Here is a 22,379-nt window from a genome sequence, read left to right as displayed (position 1 = left end):
TGTTCCCTGGCAGTCATTATGCATTTACACCACAATCCCTTTCACTCCCCTCTCTCTGGTTCCACAGGAATTAGGGGGAAATGCCTGGAAAAATAGTTTTGTAATAATTGTTAAAAGACATGTCCTCTGGAGAACCATGTAGCCTGTCTGTGAGGTGTATGGCTCCCACATCAGTAGCTGTAAATTATCAACATCAATCGAGACGGCTATTAAGTGCATGATAGATTTTGCAGGAGTTGTTAGGAACACATTTTGAGCCGATATCACAGCCAATGGAGAGATGAGGCCCCCTGGTGGTAGGTGTGTGTTATGAGCTGAAAACAAACAAGTAGTCCAGTTGTGCAAATAGAAAAATAAACATGTTAATTCAGCTCAGATGTTAACATCAGTTTACAAGTCAAAGAGAGAGAAACAATGAATCTCCTCTTGCAACCAGTCTCACATAACAAAATATAGAAGAGGTCACATCTGTTTACAAAGGTTATTTACACAAATTCACAATACGAAATACAGTTCAAAAGTGCCACAGTGTTTCTTGGAGCTATAAACTCCAAAATAAAAGGCTTTACTATTGTCTGAGTACAATGTGTGTTTCACTTCAATGATGAATGGACACTTTAAATGAGTCAATCCTAAACATTTACAGTAAAAAAAAACAAATCAGCAAATATTATGGTCAAATTTACAAAATGATCCAAAACATGCCATTGACCAAACAAAGGAAGACACTCAACTGTGGAAAAAAATGCAAGGCACTCAATTTCAATCGAGTTGTTTTCCAGACTGTCATATTTTCACTGATTTTACAAGACAGCTTCTGCTTAAAAAAGAGATACATGTTGGGTTTGTTTCCTGTTTATCAGAGACGGCGTGTTGTTGAGGTAAACAAAAAAACACACAAACCAATAATTGGAGAAGAATGGGAACAAGTTAGTCCTCTGTCTTCACATCTGCAGTTTCATTTCAATTGTTATACGATGAGATCCTTCAAATCAAATGATGTCCAACATGAACTGTAAACTCGTCAGAGAGTGAGAGCTAGCTGTCCTTGGTAAACTCCGGCACCTCCAGCACCATGCTGACCTCCAGGCTGCCCGGCACCTCCAGGCCCAGAGCAGGGTGGCACGGCTGGGGGAAGCGCTGGCAGAAAGAGCCCAACACCTGCCCACTCTGAGCGTTGTAGAAAGACAGACGACCAAGCTTGTAATCCAGGAGAGTGCCCACCCGCTCAGGCATCTCCATCACAAACACACTGGACTGGACGTCATTGTGCAGCAGCTGATAACTGCAGCTGGACAGAGAGAGAGAGGACGAACAAGAGGTTTAGACCAGGGGTGTGTAAACTACGGCCCATTTTGAAACGGCCCTCAGCTAATTCAAATAGTATAATGAAATATGGCACACAAATTAAACTAATGCTTGTCATATATTGTACTAATCAAATATATATGTACAAATATATATCAAAGTATTCATGTGTGCCCACTTTTCAAATTAATTCAATCAATTAAAGTTGGAAACATTTTCAAACTAATCTTAGTTGATATAAAAAGCCCAATCACTTATTTGCCTAATACATATTTGTATAAGCAATCTGAAGCTTCTGTTTTAAGCCATGAGCTGCAAACTAAATAAATGAAACGCTATGGAGATCTGTGATGGAGGCTGTTGTGTTTCTTACAGCATTTTGAAGTATCAAGATTAATTTACCTACATTTGATTGATTTTGCTAACTTATAACTTAGCATATGAGGCAAAATACCTCACCTCTAGTGAGGGGCCCAGCCCTTCATATATTTTTCTATATGTGGCCCTCGGTGAAAAAAGTTTGGACGCCCCTGTTCTAGACCAACACAGTGATGGGAAGTGCAATAAATAAGGCAGTCAGGGAGTTCTTTATGCATACCCTGATGGTGTTGGGACACACTGCAAACACCATGACAAGCTGTTTTCTCCCAGTGGGCTGTTTCTATTGGCTGTGCTGTCTGCCACTCCGATCCTGTAAGCTGTGCTCCCCGACACCACGGTCTCCCAGTAGTAATGTCCGTGTGCCGGCAACAGCTCTCCCAGGATGGATGGACACCTGGAAAACACACACACTCTCAGTTCACTTTCAATTTGATATAAAAACAATTAAAAAGAACAGGAACAATCCTAAGACATAATAGAGATACGTGAAATGGAACACCATGATGAGCATTCTGAAGCTTGAGAATAGGGGCCCAGACACTATCATATAGTATTTAAAATATACAGTGTTGTTTGTTATCATGTTGTTTAAAAAAATAAATATATTAGACATTCTACCTACAAAACTTACTTTACTAACCCTGACTACCAAACTATATGGTTCTAAAATATGTATAACATCAGTCCTAGCATTGGTATAATACAACAGGTACAATACAAAAAATAGAGATGTTTAGCAAATGGGAGTAAAAGTACAATTTGTAATTAATATTAGAGTAGAGTTACTAGTTTAGAAGTCGCCAACCATTAAAGATATTAAGGCTTTAACATATTGTTGTAGCAACTGATTCCTTAAGATCTTTTAAAAACCGACTCAAATAAAGATGTTTGTGTTATACATTTGTTTTCCAGATGTGTGCTAACCATGCTAAAGCTCACACATTTACCTATATATGTAAACTCCTGTTGGAGTGGCCAAAGCTGTCTGAAACTCACTGTGTGTCTGGAGATTGTGTGTTTTCGTGTGCGTCCTGAGAGTAGTGCACAGTGGTCTGATCCACTGACAGCTCCAGAGCAGGGTGGGCCGAGGCCTTCAGCAGGTGGAACCTCGTCCCTGAAGACAGAAACATAAGAGGACAATATCATGAGTGAATTATGTTCTGTTTCCCTATTTGTGGAATGTTACATCCAGACAGACTTACAGTTAAAGCGTGTGTTTAGTTACCTTTGCTGGAAATGAGGGCCGCCTCGCTCTGTTCGCTGGCTCCAGACTCATTCACAGCTTTGATGTAAAACAGATAGTTCTCATTGGGCTGCAGGAGAACCTTCTGTTCACAGCTTCTGATCGCTGAGATGGACCTAAGTTGCAACACACACATGCAAACATAGATTAAAAGAAAAATGTTTTAAAAAAATGATTAGTTAAAGGCAGGGTAGGTAAGAATGGAGAAAGCAGCTCGAGTGCGCTAGAATTTGAAAGTACGCAGCCAAAAAATCTGCCCCTTATTTCAGACTTCCTCACAGAGCCCCTCCTCCAACACACAGGACCATGACCAATGAGGGCACGAGATGGAAGGCTGACAGGCAGGTAGGCCATCCAGTTATTTTAGCTATATTCATTGCTATCGGGATGTTAAGAGCATTCCATGGAATATAACAAAAAGTGTTTCTGAAGTGAATTAGCTACCCCACCTTTAAGCCTTTATTGATATTGATTTAGGGTAATTGATTTAGGGTAATTGATTTAGGGTAATTTCAGGTGTTGCATAAGCAGAAAGACAGAAATAACTACAGCAAGCACTATATGCATGTCCTTACATTTTCATATCAGATATAGTTTCTTATGAGTATGTTTCGTACAAAATTGACCGACTTTCCATTTATTGTATTATTGCACATTTCTGTCTTTTCCACCTCTTTATATACATGAACCTATCTGTACACCCACCTGAGCCCCTCTCCCTCCAGCTCATACTGGCGACAGTACTCCAGGGTGTAACTCTGCTCTGGAGTCAGATTTGTTGAGCTCCATCGCAGCGTGGCTGAGTCCCACATGACAGTGCAGCGCTCCGTGTCGATCACTGGCACTGATGGAGCTGCCACAAAGAGAACAAGATGTCATTGACAACTTCAAATGACCTTTGAAAGTCTTTCTGGACCCCCACAAATATAGAAATATAACAGAAATGTCATAGATGTAATATATCTTCCCCACAATGCCAGTAAAAAAAAGACCAATGTTGTTGTGACTTTTAGCTTCAGTGTGTGTACTGACCGGTTCTGAAGGTGAGTCTCTCGCTGGGCAGGGAGCAGCCTGTGTAGTTGACGGCCATCACCCACACTTTGTAGGTCTTGTCGGGCTCCAGCTCCTCCAGCACACAGTAACTCTCCTTCACCGTCACACGGTACTCCTCTGACACCGCTGCAGACACAACACATGCACAGTGTTTATTCCATCAGAAAGTCATTTAGACCTCATAGGTTTTGTGTGAATTTACCTATTCTAAATAAATAGAGGGAGTTAAACACCAAACGAGAGAATACATGTATGTTCCGTCTGTGTGTAGTGCAATTTATTCATCTTGATTTTTTTTTTTGTCTGAGAAGTAAGTGTTAGAGATACTGTGTCTGCTTTCTCTACAATACAATGGAACTCCAGTAGATGGGCCTTTGCTTATGGTGCTCAAAGCCGTAACAAAATATTTCCAGAAATCATGACCTGGCTTAGCTACTTAAGAAAATCCTTATATCTATAAGCAGAACATATTTCGGAACCTTCCCATTAACAAAAAGTATGAATTAATTGGAATTTTAATGAAAATGATACATGAACTTAATGTCTGTTAATCCGTTTAGAAGATGGTACATCAGTAGGTGGTGTTATACATAAAAGATGGGAGCACTTCCGTCAGCATATTCAAGTGTAAATACCTCCTTGTGGATCCTCCATGCAGTAGACCTGGAAGCAGTCTATGATGTCTCCAGGGTTGACCTTCCAGTAGACAGTGACGCTGGTGCTGGAGGCTGAGCCCGGCTCCTGAGCCTGCAGCGTGGGCCTCTGAGGCACTGAGGAGCACAGCAACTCAACATTCACAACTGCTACATATAATGAGAAAAAAAGCACAATAAATATGTCAGATGTATCTGCAGAGATATGTTTCCATCAGACCAACCTGGGATTCCTTTGCGCTGTGCGAGGTTAGAGCTGGAAGTGTTGCCCTTGGTGTAATCCTCGAACACCAGCAGGCCCTTGGGACCCAGCTCCAGTGACATGGCTGAGTCCAGAGCTGCCTTGAGACTGACCACACAACCACAGCATTTAGCCACAACTACAACTCAGTGACACAACATATATGTTGTGTATCCTGAGCAGAGCAAAAGTGAAATTCTGACTGCAGATCAAGCAGCAGATTGTATTGTGAATCACTTTCTAGTCAAATGTTGGTATTAACGGTATACAAAGCCACATTAGCTCATCCTCCATTCACTAAAAAGCACATTACCTTGCATGAATTTCATCAGGTGACTGGTGGGAAAACAGATAAAAGAGGGTTTTATCAGATATGTCAAAAACCTTCATTGGCTGAAAATGATACACAAATCAACCAGCTTCAGGACTCACCCGAGCGCCAGTCTCAGCCTCTCGGGCCGTGGTCTCCAGAGTGGCCTTGGCTGAGTCCATGCTCTCCTGGAACGACACAATCTGGTCGTAAAGCTGCTCCAATTTGGCTTTCTTCTCCTCCTCCATGCTGACAGACATGTTGTTGTACTGCTCCATCACCAGAGCCATCATCCCCTCATTCTGCGCCTGCATCGCGGCCTCGCTTTCCACAAACTGGTCCTAGTCGAGAAAAGAGGGTCGGAAAACAGAGATATTATATTTACAAATATTTACAAATGAAATACTATGTATTATGACGTATTATATGTATTTGTCTAATGGCAAATACAATAAGTTGTGCTTTTAGCCATCAGGCTCCACAACCAAGGGTTAACCGAGTAACCCATCAAAAATAACCTGCAATACATATTAATAATAATTGCACCCGCACTGGTACCTGCACATTTAAATGTTTATATATTTAACCAAGCCTACATATCTGTATATATGTACATTCATACAGTTACTACATGTTTATTCTTATTCTATATTATTTGTATTAATATTATTATCCTTGTGATTATTTTCATGTGTACTATCTTTCTTTCTTTCTTATTCTGTTGATGCTATAACACCTGAATTTCCCTACGGGGATCAATAGAGGTCCATCTTATCTTATCTTAAATATTCCAAAAAGGTATTGTACCTTTTAGTATTAAATGTGGAGTAACTTTGGTTTACCTCTACAGAGTTGTAGGCCAGCTCGAGCTCAGACACCAGGTCCTCGATGTTCTCCGACCTGCCCTGAAGCTCTGAGATCCAGTCGCTCAGCTTCTCCTGATGAAACACACACGTGAGGGTAACATGTCATGTTTACATCCCAAAGCGTCTGACAACAAGACACAGCTGGGATTATAGACATGTTCACAACTCCAAATCAAAAAGAATACTTTCATTTACATGTTTAAATTAAAATTGCTTTCGTTGTTTTGTTATTATTCTTGTATTTATTCATTGTTTATCAATATTTACTATGACTATTTTTTTGTATTAGTATTCATTCGTCTGCTGTACTCCTGCACCATTCAAAGCCCCTACAAAAAATAATTACAGTACAGATTAACTACTGAAAATATGTGCAAATTAATATTATCAGAAAGAAATTTGAACAAAGTGAACCTATTCAGTGAAGAAAGATATGTTCATTGCAAGTTTGTAGAAGTGACATTTCATGACAAACTAAGTCGTCAAGTGTATGAAAGTATGAATTGTATTAAGGCAATCTAATGGCTCTGTACAGTCCAAGTTAACAGGAGATGGATGCTTTCTGTTTTTAGATTGATAAAACAGTTTGATATTTTGGGTTAAATGTTGCCTACTGTAGCTTTTAGTGTAGAGGAAGGATATTCTAGGAGAAACAGCAGTGTGATCCCCACCCAAACACTGACAGCTCACATTAAAGGCTGACCGCCACTCCTCTAAGGGTCAAGAGACAGGTGTGTGTGTGTGTGTGTGTGTGTGTGTGTGTGTGTGTGTGTGTGTGTGTGTGTGTGTGTGTGTGTGTGTGTGTGTGTGGTCTAGTATTACTATACTTGTGGGGACCTCTGTTTACATAGTCACGTGTGGGGACTGGCTTCCCTTATGGGGACAAATTGGAGGTCCCCATAAGGGGAATCATTAATTTTAGGGTGAAGACTTGGTTAGGGTTAGGATTAGGGTAAGGTTAAGGGTAAGGGTTAGGATTAGGGTTAAGGTAAGGGTAAGGTTAAGGGTAAGGGTTAGGGTTAGGCATGTGTTGGTTATGGTTAAGGTTAGGATAAGTCTCCAGGAAATGCATGTAAGTCAATGTAATGTCCCCCGAAGTGATGTATACATGGTGTGTGTGTGTGTGTGTGCGTGCGTGCGTGCGTGCGTGCGTGCGTGCGTGCGTGCGTGCGTGCGTGTGTGTGTGTGTGTGTGTGTGTGTGTGTGTGTGTGTGTGTGTGTGTGTGTGTGAGGAAGAATGTTTGAGCATACTTGCACACATCCATGTCTGAAGAGATCTAGCAGTCGGGCATTGCACATATTAGTTTAGGATTGGACTGGAAAGGTAAACTTTGATCAAGTTTCTCCCTTTGTGGAAAATCTGAACAGACTGCACACCTTGGTGCTGAGGTCATAATTGCAAACTAAGCTTTGATATTTGTCTCAAATATCATCTAGAATATAATTTAGAAATGACATTTGATCATCTTCAATGTGTTGCAGGTAATTTCCTAAATCTTTAGATGCAAAAAGCTGTGATTATTTACCGAATGCACATCGTCAAGTCACACTTGTTCTCTAAAGTATCCTCACTGATTACAGAATAACAATAGAAAACATATGCATACATCGTATCTGTGAATAAATGTCTTAAGGTATGAACCTGCAGGTTGAAAACTGGACCGATGGCTTGTAAAAGACCCAAACAATGTTGATTGCTATTAAAAAGCAAATGTCTGACCCTGTGCTGACCTGCTGACCCATAGGGATAGGCAGGGAGAATAGTGTGTGTGTCTCTGTGTGCGTGTGTGTGTTAACAGATCACATAGCAGTCCCCGCTTTATGATGTCACACTGGACCTTTCCCCATTTTAAAGCGGAGCATTACATCAGGGCAGTTCAATGTGCTTGGCTGCAGCCTGACAGCAGTGTGAGCTCTGCCAGCATTAATAAAATAAATAAATAATAAAATGACTTTATTCTACAGAGACTCAAACTAATGCCAGCAAAGTGTGCGATGATCATAACCCTGTGTTGTAATAATGCTGATGGAGTATATGATGATGAGCTGCTCTTTAATAACAGTGTGCCATCAGACATCAGAACTGCATCCGAGTTGTTTCCGTGGTAACAGCCTGCAAGTATGTTAAAAAAACAGAAAAACCTGGGAGATGCTGGGAAACCTGTACATGTATGTATAAGTCATACTTTTGACTTACTTTCAGTAGTTATTGATGGTCTACATTATTTTTACTACTAGTTATACATCAATTATGTTTAAGTTTAATTACACAACTGGGGTCAATCTTTATCTCTTCCTCTAAATAAACATTTTTTAAAACTCTCAGATATATAAGAGATGAATATCCATTGTATTAAAGATGTATAGCTGCAGTCACTACACACACGTCATTTTCTGTAGTGAACTGCTGTTAAATATACAACCTTTTCCTATTTACACAGTACATTACCTTGATGTCCTCATAGGCCTGGTCCACAGCAGTCACTTCGTGGTCGTGATGCTCCCCCGAGCTGCAGGCGTCCTCTGCCAGCAGACCGCCACAGGTCGGACAGAACCAGTCCATCCCCTGCAGCTCTGCCGCCAGCTGGGCCTGACTCTGCTCCTCTGCGTCAATGATGTCATAATCATCTTCAATGACCTCTTCTTCTGGGGACACATCAAGGACTATCTCCTCCGCCTCCATCTCCATCTTCTGTTCTTTCTCCTGACCAGACTCCAGTTTTGGTTCCTCTGCATCTCTGTGTATCTCAGGTTCGAGCATCTTTTTGACATCCTGTTTAGAAATGATCTCATATCCAAGCTCCTCAACAATGTCCTCTTGAGCCTCTGCAACTTCCACATCTTGCTCGATCTTTTGGTCGACATCCTCTTTGTGCAGATCCATTTCTGGAACGAAATCCTCGTTAACAGGGCTTGTTTCTGGGGCCTCTTCCACTGTTGGCATTTCTACCTTTTGTTCTACATCTGCTGCTTCTGACTGTCTTTCCTCTGGCTGTAGCTCAGACAAATCCTCCTGGGGAGTAAAGCTCCTCAGAGTGGAAACAACACCCTCGTCTTCTAGAAAGTCCAACTCCATCTTCTGCTGCTCTGCGTTGCCCTCCTCCGTAGTTGCTGGAGGAGAGTACGTAGAGTCTAACTCGTTTCTGGGTAGAACATCTTCCTGCTGCGCAACCTTTGTTTCCAGTTCCGCCATTGTCTCTTCATTGAGAGTCTCTGGGCATGTTGTGGTGGGTTCAGATTCGTTGGTATGCTCCTCCGTAGTTGCTGGAGGAGAGTACGTAGTGTCTAACTCGTTTCTGGGTAGAACATCTTCCGGCTGCGCAACGTTCGTTTCCAGTTCTGCCATTGTCTCTTCATTGAGAGTCTCTGGGCATGTTGTGGTGGGTTCAGATTTGTTGGTATGCTCCTCTGCAGTTGCTGGAGGAGAGTACTTAGCATCTAACTCGTTTCTGGGTAGTGTTTCTATATCTACGACTTCTGGTTTGACTTCCAGACGATGCTCGGCCGTTGTTTCTTCATCAGGAGCCTGACAAGTCTCTTGGCATACTGCAGTGGGTTCAGGAGCAATTATTGCTTCACATGTGCCATCAGGTTCAGAAAGAGCTTCTGTATCACGTGGAGACTTCTCTGATGTCTGACTGAACTCTATGTCCACCTCTACAGCTTGTCCTTTGGGAACAAGGAGGATAAACTCATCATCTACATTAACCTTCTCCTGAGCAACACTCCCAGTTACCTCAGCGTGTGTTTCGTCGTTGGCTTCAGGTGTGAGCTGGACTTCTTCTGGCATCTCAGGTTCTATTACTTCACTTGAAATCTCTGCTTTAACCTCTGGCTCCTGATCTGCGATATCGATAATTAACTCAGGGGACTGGCCCTTGACTGCGGTTTCATCTGTTAGAGCGCTGTCTTCCCCTTCAGGAGCTGCTGTTTGAATGTCTTTTGTCTCAGTACTTGTTAATTCCTGAAGATCAATCTGAACTTGAGTTTGGATCTCTTTTTCATCCACTGCTTTGTCAGTTACCTCCACCAACGCATGTACTGCAGAATCACAGTCAGCGAGGACCTCTACGGGCGCACCGTCCTCAGGAACCCCTTCTGCTGCTTCTTGTTTCCCACAGATCGATGTTTCAGCGGATGTCTCTATTTCAGTCGAGGTGTGCATTTCCTGTCTTTCAGTGTCAGGTTCTTCTTCTTCGGCAGGAGCTTCGGCTATGGCCTCGGTTTCTACTTTCTCACTAGTGGCAGCCATCTTAGTGTCAGTAGTCTTCTCAGTGATGATGTGAAGCTCCTCACTGTCTACAGGCGCTGCAGCAGCTGTCTCCTCTGCAGCGTTTACCTCCACCTGAGCTGTTTCCTCTACTCCTCTTCCTGTCTGACACGGCTGCCCGGCTTCAACAATGCTAGTTGTTTCTGATGGCAAATCCCTCTCATGTTCCTCGCTTTCCTTTGCTTTCTCTACTTTACTGTCCACCTGTTGAGTTTCAGGAGGTGGTTTTTCAGTGTGGCTCTCGGTGGGTTGGGTCTGGTCTTCTTTTACCTCATGTTTCACCTCCTGGTCCTCCATCTGATCATCTCCAGGTTTCATATCCTGAATCCATTCCTCTGAAGCTTCTCTGACCGCCTGCTCTTCAGTCACAGCAGAGAGTTGTATTTCCTCTTCCTTTCCTGCCACTGCAACTATTTCTCCTTTCTCTTCAAATGTTGCTGATTGTAAATCTTCACTTTTATCTTCAACAACCTCCTGTGTCTGTTGTTCCTCCGTCTTGTCCTTCTCTTCCTCTATGTCCACTTTTGTAAGACATCCTGTCATGTCAAACCTACTCTGCGACCATATCACCCTTCCCTCCTTCTGACCCTCCTCTGACTCAGGTTGAACCTCCACCGAGGGAATGTCGTCCTTCAAAGTAAACTTCTCCAGGTACCCGTCCTCCTCTGAATCTGAATAACGTCTCCTGTAGGTCTTCTCTGATGAAACGCTCTCTGCCTCAGAGTGTTCCTCATCGCTCCTTGTCCTCTCGCCCACAGCATCCTCGTAAAGGTCAGAGTACATGAAGGACATGGCGGTGGGCTCATCCAACAGGATTTGGTCGATGATCTTAGGGGGTCCAGAGGAGATAAAAATGGGCGTGAGGATGGTGTCTTCACCCCCAAACAACACCGAGCCTTTCTCCTTCACAGATCTCTGGCTTTCTAGTCTCATTCCCGTCCTACCCTCAGCCTCATCTTCATTGCTCCGCTGCAGCGCATCAGCAGAAGCTCCTTCTCCGTAAAAGACCTCATCCAGGTGTTCCCCAGCTATATCCACATCTGTAACAAAGTCAAAGGAGTCCTCCGATGCAGACAGGCTGTCTGTGGCTGTCTCCTTTTGCTCCTCGACGTTGGGCTTTGCTGCAGGCTGTTCTTCCTCCTCCTCCTGCTCTGGATCGTCTTCCTCAGGAACCGCCACATCAATCATGGTGAACGGCTCGAAGTAATCTATGTCCACTGTGCTCTCTTTCTGAGTGAGTGCATGTCTGTGCTCCGTGTCCTCTAACAGCTGAGGAGAGTCTTGCTTTGAGTGCTGAGAAAAGATCACAGTCAGTAAGTTCATCGATAGAGGACAATTCATTGTTTTAAACAGTATTTTATGATTGAATTTGACTTGAATAGCAGAGAAAGGCAATCAAAACGAAATGCATGGTAGTGCTGGATTGAGATACCTAATAATAAAACAAATCAACTCATACCTCATGGGGATCCAGTACTTCCCCCTCCTCCTGCAGGGCTGGATTCTGTGTCCAGTCATGGTTGTTTCGGGACCTGATCATTGGTGTCTGGTCCAAATAGGACAAATTGTCCTTCAACTCTGTGCTCTCTTCCTCATCCACAGTGGGAAGTTTGGAGGGGACTCTGATGTTGAGAATCTCGTAACCCTCTGAAATCAAACTAAACAGCTGCTGATCTTTGTTTTTGATTTCGTCCAAGTCGGGCTCTGTTTCGCTTTTCTCCTTTTTGACGTTAGGCAGAGAAACCCCCGCCATCTCAGGTCGCTCCGCTCCCAGGACCGAAGCCGACCTCGAACTACCAGGTCGGCTCAGCCTGTCCCCCAGCCGGCTCCTTCCTCCGGACCTCGTCCTCCTGCGGATTACTTTCTCCTCATCAAAGACGATGGTGATCTTTCCCGCGGCTCCAGCCCCCTCCATGCTGTAGGCTTCAGAGGTGGAGCTGGTCTCAGAGGCCCATGGCGTAGAGCAGCGGCTCGAGGCCGTCTCCCAAACAATACCGCTGTCCTCGCTCTGAACGGTCACCATAGAGAACGATTGATCCACCATCAGGCACTGGAGTTGTGGCTTCACAGACTGGTCCTGGACAGCCTCTCGCAGACTAGAAGTCAGAGAAATGTATAGAGTTAGAGAAAGAGAGCAAGGGGTTGGTGCAGGAAGAGGAAGGGAATGAGTAAACAGTATGCAAGAGGAGATCCTGTTGCCACAGCTTTTGAAACCCAAGCTGAGGACAGACCAATGAATCATAGCAAAACATATTTGTACAAGATGTGCCAGCATGGAAACAACCAACACCAATTCAGTTTTTGCACCTGAGGCAACTAAACTGAAAACGCATTAACACCCGCTAACCCTTAAAATGTTGACTTGAGGAGTGTAGATCTCCGGGATTAAAACCATGTGCTGGGTGCCAGGCTGCCAGATGTGAGTGACGTGCTGAACATAAATGATCAGATGTGCTCCGAGCTGTTGCTCCTGCTATCAATACAGCTCAGCCCCTGCAGGGTTACAGAAAGGTGACGTCCCAAAGCGTCATTTCTGTAATATTAGAGACGAGATGCCTGGCCTTCCCAAATACATCCAACATATCAGTGTCCTCCACTATTTATGACAAGAAAAACTAGAGCAGCCAGCCAGTATGAAACATGATAAATGAGATGTAAAATATGGGACGGTGAATCATATCAAATGATAGAATAGAGCTGTTTGCAATGCCAGACAGCTCCCTGTATGAGCCGAGGAACAGATGATATTTTAATGTTAGATGACATGAGTGCCACTGCTGCCTTGTTTTACTTTGATACGCTCTTCAGACTGACACATTTTTTGGAGCTAAGAAGCCCAGAAACAAGTGGTTTCTTATAGCCTTCATTCCATATTTTTGATAGGATCTCTCAGCAAAAAAGACACCAGTTCACACTAAGATAAAGTGAGTGACAATTGAGGTATTTCAGCTTGTAAGATGTGTAAAGCACCTGTTCCGCAGTTCCTCCTCCTCGTCTTCATCGTCCTGGCTGAGGGCCTCCGAAGCTTCGCTCTGAACCTCCTGCAGCTCGGTCATCTCCGAGTCCAGACTCTCACACTCCTCCATCTTGGTAATATCCTCCAGCTCTTCCCTTTGTAGCCCCCACGATTTTTTCAGTGAATTTCAGACTCGCCTGGGAGTTTTCAGCCACCCTGATTTCGGAGGAGTTGGTCTGCCTGTTTGTGTCATTCTAAGTTGGGAGCAGTCCATCTGACTCAGCCCGGGACAAAAATAGGCTGAGAGAGGAACGAGAAGAGGGGTGTGGAGCTGGAGAGGGGAGCAGCGAGAGAGGGTGGGTCCCACTGGGTCTGGGAGTTTGTTGTTAGTGAAATTAACAAAAGAAGTTAGGTGACGAAGTTGCCGTGAAAAGATTCTTATGCATTTGGGGAAATCCTCAGTATTTTGGTCAGTGCAAGATGAATTAGCCAGTGGGACTTTAAGAACAAAATCCCCTCGCTGAGTTAAATATAGGCCGTGTGCTGAAACAGTACCCGCTGGTCCCCCTGCTGCCGGTGGCATCACTAAACAGAGACGCACACACACACTGACACACATGCATGCATCGGGTGAGTTATCTACCCCCTACCAGCGCTGACACTATACCAAAACCATAAAACAAGTCTAATAAGGTGTCAAACCACACAACAAAAACGAACTTGTGCACGAGCTGCCGTCAGAGAACCTTTTAACTTAGAATGTGGATATTCAGGAGCCAATAATCAGCACATAAAACATCATCCTAAATGCCTTCAGAATGATGGTCTAGTCGGCATTACCTCGAGGAAACAAAATTACATGAAATACCAGGTGAACGGGAGGGTAATTGTGCTTATGGTTAATATATGTTTCAGGTTAAAGGGGAACTATTCTGCTCATTTTCAGGTTCGTATTTGTATTTTGTTCCTCTACTTCGAGATGTTTACATGCTTTAATGTTCAAAAAGTGCTTTATTTTTCTCATGCTGCCTGTGCTGCAGCACAGCTGGCCCTGTCAATCGCTTAGAGATGTCCCGCCCCTTATTCTATCACATACAAGGTGTTGGAGTGCTAGCTAGCCAATAGAAGTGTGAGTGTTACGTAGTGATGTCACTGTCTCAGAAATAAACAAAGGAGCCTAATAAAGACTTTGGGAGAGAACCTCCCTCTTTCGTTATCTTTGGGATTTTAGTCTTTGACATGCACACACACCTTTATAACGCACTACAGGAAATGGAAAACCCCCAAAATCACAATAGGGCCCCTTTAAACATCGTTTCTGTGAATAACATCTCTAACCCTGATTCTTATTTCCAAGGTGATCAAATATAATTATGTACTATTTATTTTTGAACTTCGATCAGCTCCAACTTGTCTGTAGCAAATAATTCAACGTGCTTAACATCAAGCTCAAAAATATGAAATAGACACTCGGCATCCTCAGATATGTAATTTTTTTTAATAAACATTTAAAAGTTCAGCTTTGAACAAAATGTACAAAAAGAGAAAATATAATCTGGAGAAGACGGAAAAAAAGTCACGTCAAAGTGTAGATTCTTTAAATAACTTATGCATTGAATGAACAGAATAATAAATGAATAGCATGAACTTATGTCCAAATAAATCAAGTAGGTGAACTCAAATGACACGGCGGTCTATCAAGGGAAATGAATACAGCTCATCAGGAGCAATGATGAAGAAGTGTCAACATCCAGAGTGTGGCCCCCCGCAGCCCTCTAATGATTCCCAGAGTCACTTATAATATAACACTAACTTAAACAAGCTCATTTTAGCAACTTAAAGATGATGAATTATGGAAAAAGACGAGGATAGATGTAGAAAACAATGTCTATGGATGTTTAAACCCACGATAGCTTCACCACTGACCTAAAAAAATAGAACGAAAGGTTCTGATATTACAAGTTGGTCCATACCGGCAGTAGACTACATACTGTACATATGATGCAAAAGCAAATGATTGGCACCTTCTTTAAAACTATGGCTCTAACAATGTGGATACAAATGTAATTAGATGAACCTGGTCCAGAACAGTCGAAACAAAACGTTGCCGCATCCATTTAATAACACTTCAGATTCTAACAGACTGCAGTATATTCCTAACTACTTTCCAGTAATGCCAATCGAGTTGGTAAAGAGTGTTATGTAGCAGCTATAACCATCCTTAATAATAATTAGGATTTCAGAGCCCTCTGGTGTCACTTCAGAAATATTATATTTTTACATTTAGTTTCAATTATTTGAAGTTAGAGAAGCATTTGAAAGTGAGCCGAGTATTTCCAAGTACAAGTACTGTCACTGGAAACACCCTATGTGGTTAACCCATATCAAGGCAGCGAGAGCATTCAGAGACTTTTGTTTCCTGGCTGTGAGCACATCCAAATGGGTTTCTCTTTCCGGGGACAGGCCTCTCCTGAGGGAGAAGACTCCGGTCCGCTCGTCTAATGAGAGGAACCCCTCATCTCCTGGAGGACTCCTTATTAATGACTTCTCTGACTGGGAGGATGGAGTTCAGGTCCTGCACGTCCTCTAGTATCCGGTATGACTGCGCAGACACACAGATGAGAAGCAGAGGATTATGAATAACTCATGGCTGACTTGGAGTAAAGAGGAGAACATACAGCGTAGTTCTTCGGACTGACCACAGCAAACTCCGCTTTGATGGCGTCAAACTTGATCTTCTCATGGACTGCCCTGGCCACGTTGTTCCTTTCAAACGGCTCTGCAATACAAAGCATTGCTGTGACCAGGTTCAGGTTATTTATTTGTACCCGTAGGTAGATTTTGTTTGCAGAGAAAAAGACAAGGGGTCCATCCTGACACTAAGAACAAACACAAACAACGGACACATCTCTAATAAAAGGACTAGTAAAAAGCACGAGAATACCCTGCTCAACCAAATCTCAAAATATTTCAGAAACATTTTAAGAAGGAAAACACTAGTACAAACATGGACATTCAAAATTCATAATTAAATAAATAAATAAAAATAGGCATCTGTGTGATACTCCTATGATGTGTTAATTTGCACAACACGCGGGGATAAAACAGTACACTGGACATGTAGCATTTAGGCTCATGTTTTAGACGCACGGTGGTGCAAATGTTTACCTTCCACACAAATGAATTTGTTTCTCCATGTCGGAGAGTTGTTCTTGGGAAAAGCTTTGGCCTCTCGAACAGAGATCACCTTCCTATCCCAACTGCAAGACAATGCAAAAGCAGGGGAATTATTTCATTGTTATTAGAATTAAAATGACACAATGAAAAAGGTCCTCAATGGCCTCAAGTTGAGCTAATCAGCTGCAACATATGCAAACTTTCCTGCCAACTAACAAGGATAGATCTGTACCTCAGGCTCAGTTGGTTTTACGGTCATTCAATGCAACAAACAAATGAAACCTCGTCGAGCAAAGATCATTTGAACATAAAACATTCCTATTTCTATCAAAGATAGGAGATTCTCATGTGGTTTCGGCAAAGTAAATCTTCAAAAAGAATACAATTAATCCTAGTCCTGAGTCGAAATATAGTGTGTCTTGTCCTCATATTATCTGTCATTTAACTAAAGTTTTAAATGTCGAAGCTTCACTTAATGCATCAGATGAAAGGTACAAACACAGTTCGTTTTTCTGCAAACATCAAATGAAGAGATTTCCGTTACTGCAAATTAAACCTGATGATTAATAGGTACAGAATGTGGAGTTGGTTTGGAATGAAGTAGGAACATGTGTTGATCCCTGTAAAAACGTGCAGTAACATAAAGCACATACAGTTTGTAAATCAAACCTGTTTGTTTGTGAAATAAAAAAATCAGTGTGTTTTTGTGAGTTTTAGTTCAGCCTCGTGAGCGTGACCAAGTTAACCAGAACTTCCCAAAAAGTTTGCCTAATTTTAAGGTTTTCGTATTTTTTAAAGTTTTTTTAACCTAACATTTTATATTATATATTATTTTGTGTCACTTCCACTTAACTCCCCATCTTAAATACTCCTGCATAGTGCAACCCTATGCGTGTTACGGTAACACATATATCGCAAACACAGGGATACTGGTATGTCATGTTAGTGCTGTGTAAGGCCAGAGGTCCCACCTGCTCCTGCCCCTCACCCAGAAACATGAAACCAGGGAAGAGGATGCAGGATAGAGGAGGGAGAGAAGAGATGGGGGACTGGAGAGGTGGGAGAAGTTAGCAAGAAGACAGGAGATAAGGAAAGGGAGCAAGAAAAGGAGGAGGCCAAAGAACCAAGGTATGGGTGAATGTGAAACACTAGACTCAGAAATGTGGTGTCTACCTGAAGACCGTGGCATAGTATCCGAGAAAGCCCAGAAGAAGCTCCCCCAGAGAGGACTGGTTGCTCGATATGTAGGGAGGGACGTGTTTGGGCCCCTCTGGGACCATGTCAATGTCCATGAGGGGGAAAAAAGAGTCCTTAAAATCAAGGCACGGGACAAAAAACAAAGACTTAAAACCAAGCACATAATGTGATTTATTTGTGATGAGTACAGAAAAGTCAATATGTGATACGAATTGTAAGGCGTGTGCGCAAGGTGTTTTGTTTTGTATTTTCTATCATTTGCCAATTTGCACTTCTGGTAATGAACCTGGAGTACACAGGTTACAATAAGTTACAATGAATTGACCAACAATGGAGACACTTACGGGGTAGTCCATCTGTAGAGAGGGAAGGACGGGTACATTGAGAGCTGTAGAAAAAGCAACAAGATAAGTTTCACATTAAGTAACAAATGGAAACAGAAAGGTCTTTGCCTGCGTGCGAGTGTACTGACTCTGGAGGTAGTGCAGCACCAACAGCACGAGTGTGTAGCTGCTCAACGTTCCTTTGCTGGCATCATTGATTTGATTGTGTTGGGCCCATTTCTTGACAACGAGGATCAGGGGTCTTATCCTGAGATCAGCTGAGAGACATCACACACAGGCAGCGGGTCAAAACAAGAAGCATTAAAAGCGCTGCTTGGGAAGGACAGTTGGAGCAGACTTAGAATTCGGCAGGAATTTAAAAAGATCTCACCCACCAAAGGCATAACTCCTCAGAAGGAATGTGTTTCTGATGCCCACTGTGTTGTTGAAATTCAGATCAAACTCCAGATCACTAAAGAGGGAAGGAGTCCTTTTAACAATGCTTTCTGGCTTTGCGAAGGTAAAAGAATAGTTATATAAAAGAAAAAGAGGTTTAATATCTGTTTTGTTCCTACCTGCCTCTCTCTCTGAACCTGAGGATCGGCACTTTGGCTCTGATCAGCTGAGTCCTCTCCACATATGCTATCAATCAAAATAAACATCATGACAGTTATGGTTGTTTTGGTTTCATTTCATGTTCACTTGAAACTCTCTCTCCAAAAGGATAATAGCTCCACCTGGTGGACTATGTGGAAAACATAAGTATGTCAACATAATCACAATATGTTCTACATTTTGTATTTATTCATTATGACTCACGTAGTGACTTGAACAACCTTTGGAGGACACTGAGTACGCTAATAGGATCGTGTTTTTTCTATAAAAAAGAAAAGAAAAGGAAAAACATGTAGGTGTTTAAAAGGAAGTGGGCATCTCTGATTGTACAAACACATTCTGGATGACAAACATAGTATACAGTCAAAGCAACTCACATTTCCTTTGATGATCAGACACATATCAGCATCACTGCTCCTGCAGCCCAATCCATTTATCGAGGATCCAGTCAGGTAAAGCCGTGCCACTGTGAGAAACGCACCGAGTGAAAAGGGACCACGACAGGAAGTCTGGGCATGATTGTGGATTTCATACACACCTGGATATTGACCCTGTATGTCGTCCTGCAGCCGAGTTCGGCACAACTCCTTCCGGTCCAAATCCGAAGCTTGCTGCTGGCACGCCTCGAACATCTCCACCATCTGACAGCTCAACTGAGGACACAAACACATGCACACTAAGAACTAAGCATTGCTCAGATGTGATGTAAACTGCAGGTTAATGCCATTTGAATATACAATACCTTGTCCCTGGCATAGGCCTGCAGGCTGTTGAAGTTCTCAGGGACATCTACCCCCTGAGGATGGATGAGGGCAGGTGGACTCGGAAAGGAATGATTATGACCAACGAAAGGAGGTCTCGATGACCCTGCCACCGCCCGGTCAGGACGACGGGGGGGAGGGGTTCGAGGTAGAGGAGAGGCTAAGGATGGGTGGGGATGGGACTCAATGCGTTGGCGCTTTACAACATTGGGGCTGTATTCGCTATTCTGCCTCCTGGAAGAAACACAAAAGGAAGGTTTAAGAAATAATAAAAGGAAACACAGATTGTCCAACCATGATTAAATGGTAAAATGACATACTTGCGACTGTTGGTCATGTTTGGTGCGTAGGGATGATGGACTGGATGAGGGGCTGGAGGAAGTGGCCTCGCTTTCCATTCATATGGTGGTAACCTCTGTGGTCCAGGACCATGGAAGCTACCAGAAAGACATGTTCACACATACATAAGCAAACAAGTAACCCAAACTCAGAGGTGGGAGAAGTACTCAGATCTTGTACTTGTGTACAAGTACAAGTACCAGAGTGTGGGAATACTCTGTTTCAAGGTAAAAGTCCTGCATCAAAACAATACGCAAAAGGACAAAAGTATTAGCATCAAAATATACTTAAAAGTACCAAAAGTAAAAGTACTCATTATGCAGATTGGCACATTTCAGAACAATATGTATGATATGTGTTGATTATAATTATTGACGCATTAAAGTGTTATCAAAGTTGGTAAAGGTGCAGCTAGTTTTAATGACTTTGTATGCTGCAGAGTAGATTGTTAAATGTACTCAAGGTGTAACTAAAGTCTTATTTAAGAGTTGATTATATTTCACATTATTAATCAAAATCTGTAAACTAACTAAATGTACAGCTCTGAAAATAATTAAGAGACCACACGCATTTTTCTTAAATCTCGATCTCTACATGTATGACAGCCATAACATGTCAGTGTCTGTTGAATTCCAACACAGAGAAATGTTGTCAGTAGTTTATAGAATAAAATAAAAAAACATGAACTTTACTCAAACACATGAGTCACTCAAATGTGTACAGTACTTGAGTAAATGTACTTGAACATTCACGACTATTTCAGTGATGTTGTTGATGTCTAACAGATCAGAGCAGTGAGTATTTAGCCAGGCTTACTTGTTGACAGCAGCCCGGCTCCCGTGGTTGTAATTGTAGGTTTGGGGGCCCGGGGGAGTGTACGGGCCGTGACGAAAGGCTGACAGGTCCCTCGGTAAGGCGCTGCGGGGGAACATGTTGCTGGATCTTCACTGAGCTCCAGCATCAACTCAAAAGACCTCCTGAAAGAAAGAAAACAACTGAGCCACAACACGGCTGGTAGTGTCCGCAATTAATGTAGAACTGTGGCTACCACCGATACGGAACACATAACCGAAACTTAATGTCAAAACAAGTATTCTGAGGAAACCGAAACTAGACTATCAGTCAAAATGGTGAGCTAACTGACGCTAGCACTGCCCAGCTAGCTAATCCAAAAACGGTAACAACTATTATCTCTTAATTAAATCGGAGTATGTATAGGTTGGTGTGAAGACTATATTTATAGAGACGTGTAACAAAATGTTAAGCACATTTTACTCCAAAAACTAACTCTGTAACACTTACCAAATGCATGTCACATGTAAACAAAACGTAATGTGTTTCCTATACACTTCCGCATTGATGCCATGACGTAATGGATTTCGATTTAAAGGGCCAGTGGCCATAAAAGTTACATTAACAGATAAGGCTTATTTGATGTTGAGTTAAAGACAGTGTAAACAAATAAGCCTACTTACTACTTGAGTGTGTCCATTGTATACTACTTTATACTTTTACTCCACTATATTTTGAAAGCAAATATGGAACTTTTTATTCAACTACCTATATCTGACATCTTTAAGAAATAGTTACTTTTCACATTAAGATTATGAGCTAAAACAAATATGTAATACATCTCAATGTTTTTGTAAATAAACACTGACATGTATAGGTTAAGAAGTTATTAAAATGTGCTCCCCTTTACAAGCTGTGAAAGACACATGAATGCCTCAATAATAATAATTCAGTAATGCAATAGTTGATTAGGAAATAGGCCATAACCCTTAACAAGTACTTTTAAGTTCGTTTTGATGCCAAGATTCTTTGTTTTTTGAATGCAGGATTTTTACTTGTAACAAAGAATGTTTACTTGTAACAGAGTTTTATTTTTTTACAATTTGTATTGTTACTTTGACTCCAAAAAATAAACTACCACGACTGGCTGTGGTCAGGTTGGGCATGATCTATTTTCTGTAACATATTTTATCAATAACTGCGGAAGGTTTGTGTAAAATTAGCAATATGGATACATTTTCAGCGGATAGTTTCCTCTCAACAGGGCATCAGAGATCAGTTGTCTTAATATTATTTAGGAACTTTTCATTACAATTCTCTGTCTGCATTAGATCTTCTCCCTAATGACTGGCCATTATAATAATTGCCGTTTTATTGTTCAAATTGCATACTTTTTATACAGGTAGAGGCTGTTTAGAAAAAGGCTCTGTATGTTCACACCTGAATACAATATGTCTTTATCCTGTAAGATTACAAAAATAGGTAATGATGCAACGTATGGTTTCTATTTTAGGGTGTGTTTTTGCTTTTCATGGTTTAGATGTTTCATCAATGATGAGATAAAGATAAGAGCGATGAGAAGACGACTGACATTAATGTTACGAGCACTTAATCTGCGCATTTAACAAATTATTGACGTTTTTTGGTCTTCTCTTACTTTGTCTAGCAGCATCCCATACATTTGTAATGGAGGAAATCTATAGTTTACCTGACAGTGTATATTATTATAATATGAAAAATAAATCATATCAGATCCCAACAATGTTTACAGTTCATACACAATAGTGCATGCATAATTCAGTCATTTTAAAAGCAATATCCAGATCTAGCAATTTGATTTATCTTTTGTTTAGAGGATGCCAACAACAATAGATTTTTTGATAAACAATCCCAA

At 42.0% G+C, this 22,379-nt stretch overlaps 2 protein-coding genes across 3 annotated transcripts; both read right to left on the bottom strand.

Moving 5' to 3' along the window:
- Positions 1 to 337: 337 nt before the first annotated feature.
- On the bottom strand, positions 338 to 13,630 carry cmya5 (cardiomyopathy associated 5). Its single transcript, XM_034091978.2, has 14 exons — positions 13,296 to 13,630; positions 11,785 to 12,421; positions 8,505 to 11,618; positions 6,032 to 6,127; positions 5,312 to 5,530; positions 5,193 to 5,215; positions 4,863 to 4,987; positions 4,621 to 4,755; positions 3,965 to 4,111; positions 3,638 to 3,785; positions 2,915 to 3,048; positions 2,686 to 2,803; positions 1,907 to 2,083; positions 338 to 1,291 (listed from the first exon to the last, which is right to left on the bottom strand). Exons 1-14 carry the CDS (start codon positions 13,409 to 13,411, stop codon positions 1,039 to 1,041), a joined length of 5,442 nt encoding a protein of 1,813 aa, XP_033947869.1. The 5' UTR covers positions 13,412 to 13,630; the 3' UTR covers positions 338 to 1,038.
- A 1,130-nt stretch (positions 13,631 to 14,760) lies between these two features.
- Positions 14,761 to 21,077, bottom strand: tent2 (terminal nucleotidyltransferase 2). Of its 2 annotated transcripts, XM_034091573.2 has the most exons (15): positions 20,996 to 21,077; positions 20,510 to 20,670; positions 19,675 to 19,791; positions 19,336 to 19,588; positions 19,132 to 19,246; positions 18,971 to 19,059; positions 18,798 to 18,855; positions 18,554 to 18,620; positions 18,374 to 18,450; positions 18,128 to 18,256; positions 18,000 to 18,043; positions 17,632 to 17,768; positions 16,450 to 16,541; positions 15,981 to 16,060; positions 14,761 to 15,883 (listed from the first exon to the last, which is right to left on the bottom strand). In XM_034091573.2, the coding sequence occupies exons 2-15, from the start codon at positions 20,623 to 20,625 to the stop codon at positions 15,797 to 15,799; spliced, it is 1,461 nt and encodes a 486-aa protein (XP_033947464.1). In that variant the 5' UTR covers positions 20,626 to 20,670; positions 20,996 to 21,077; the 3' UTR covers positions 14,761 to 15,796. The 2 variants fall into 2 exon arrangements, with proteins under 2 accessions (XP_033947464.1, XP_033947463.1); XM_034091572.2 differs by lacking the exon at positions 20,996 to 21,077 and having other exon boundaries at positions 20,510 to 20,940.
- Positions 21,078 to 22,379: the final 1,302 nt, after the last annotated feature.

The sequence above is a fragment of the Pseudochaenichthys georgianus genome, chromosome 9 (genome assembly GCF_902827115.2).
Source record: "Pseudochaenichthys georgianus chromosome 9, fPseGeo1.2, whole genome shotgun sequence".
NCBI classification, from domain to species: Eukaryota; Metazoa; Chordata; class Actinopteri; order Perciformes; family Channichthyidae; genus Pseudochaenichthys; species Pseudochaenichthys georgianus.
This window is presented reverse-complemented; position numbering and strand designations above follow the sequence as displayed.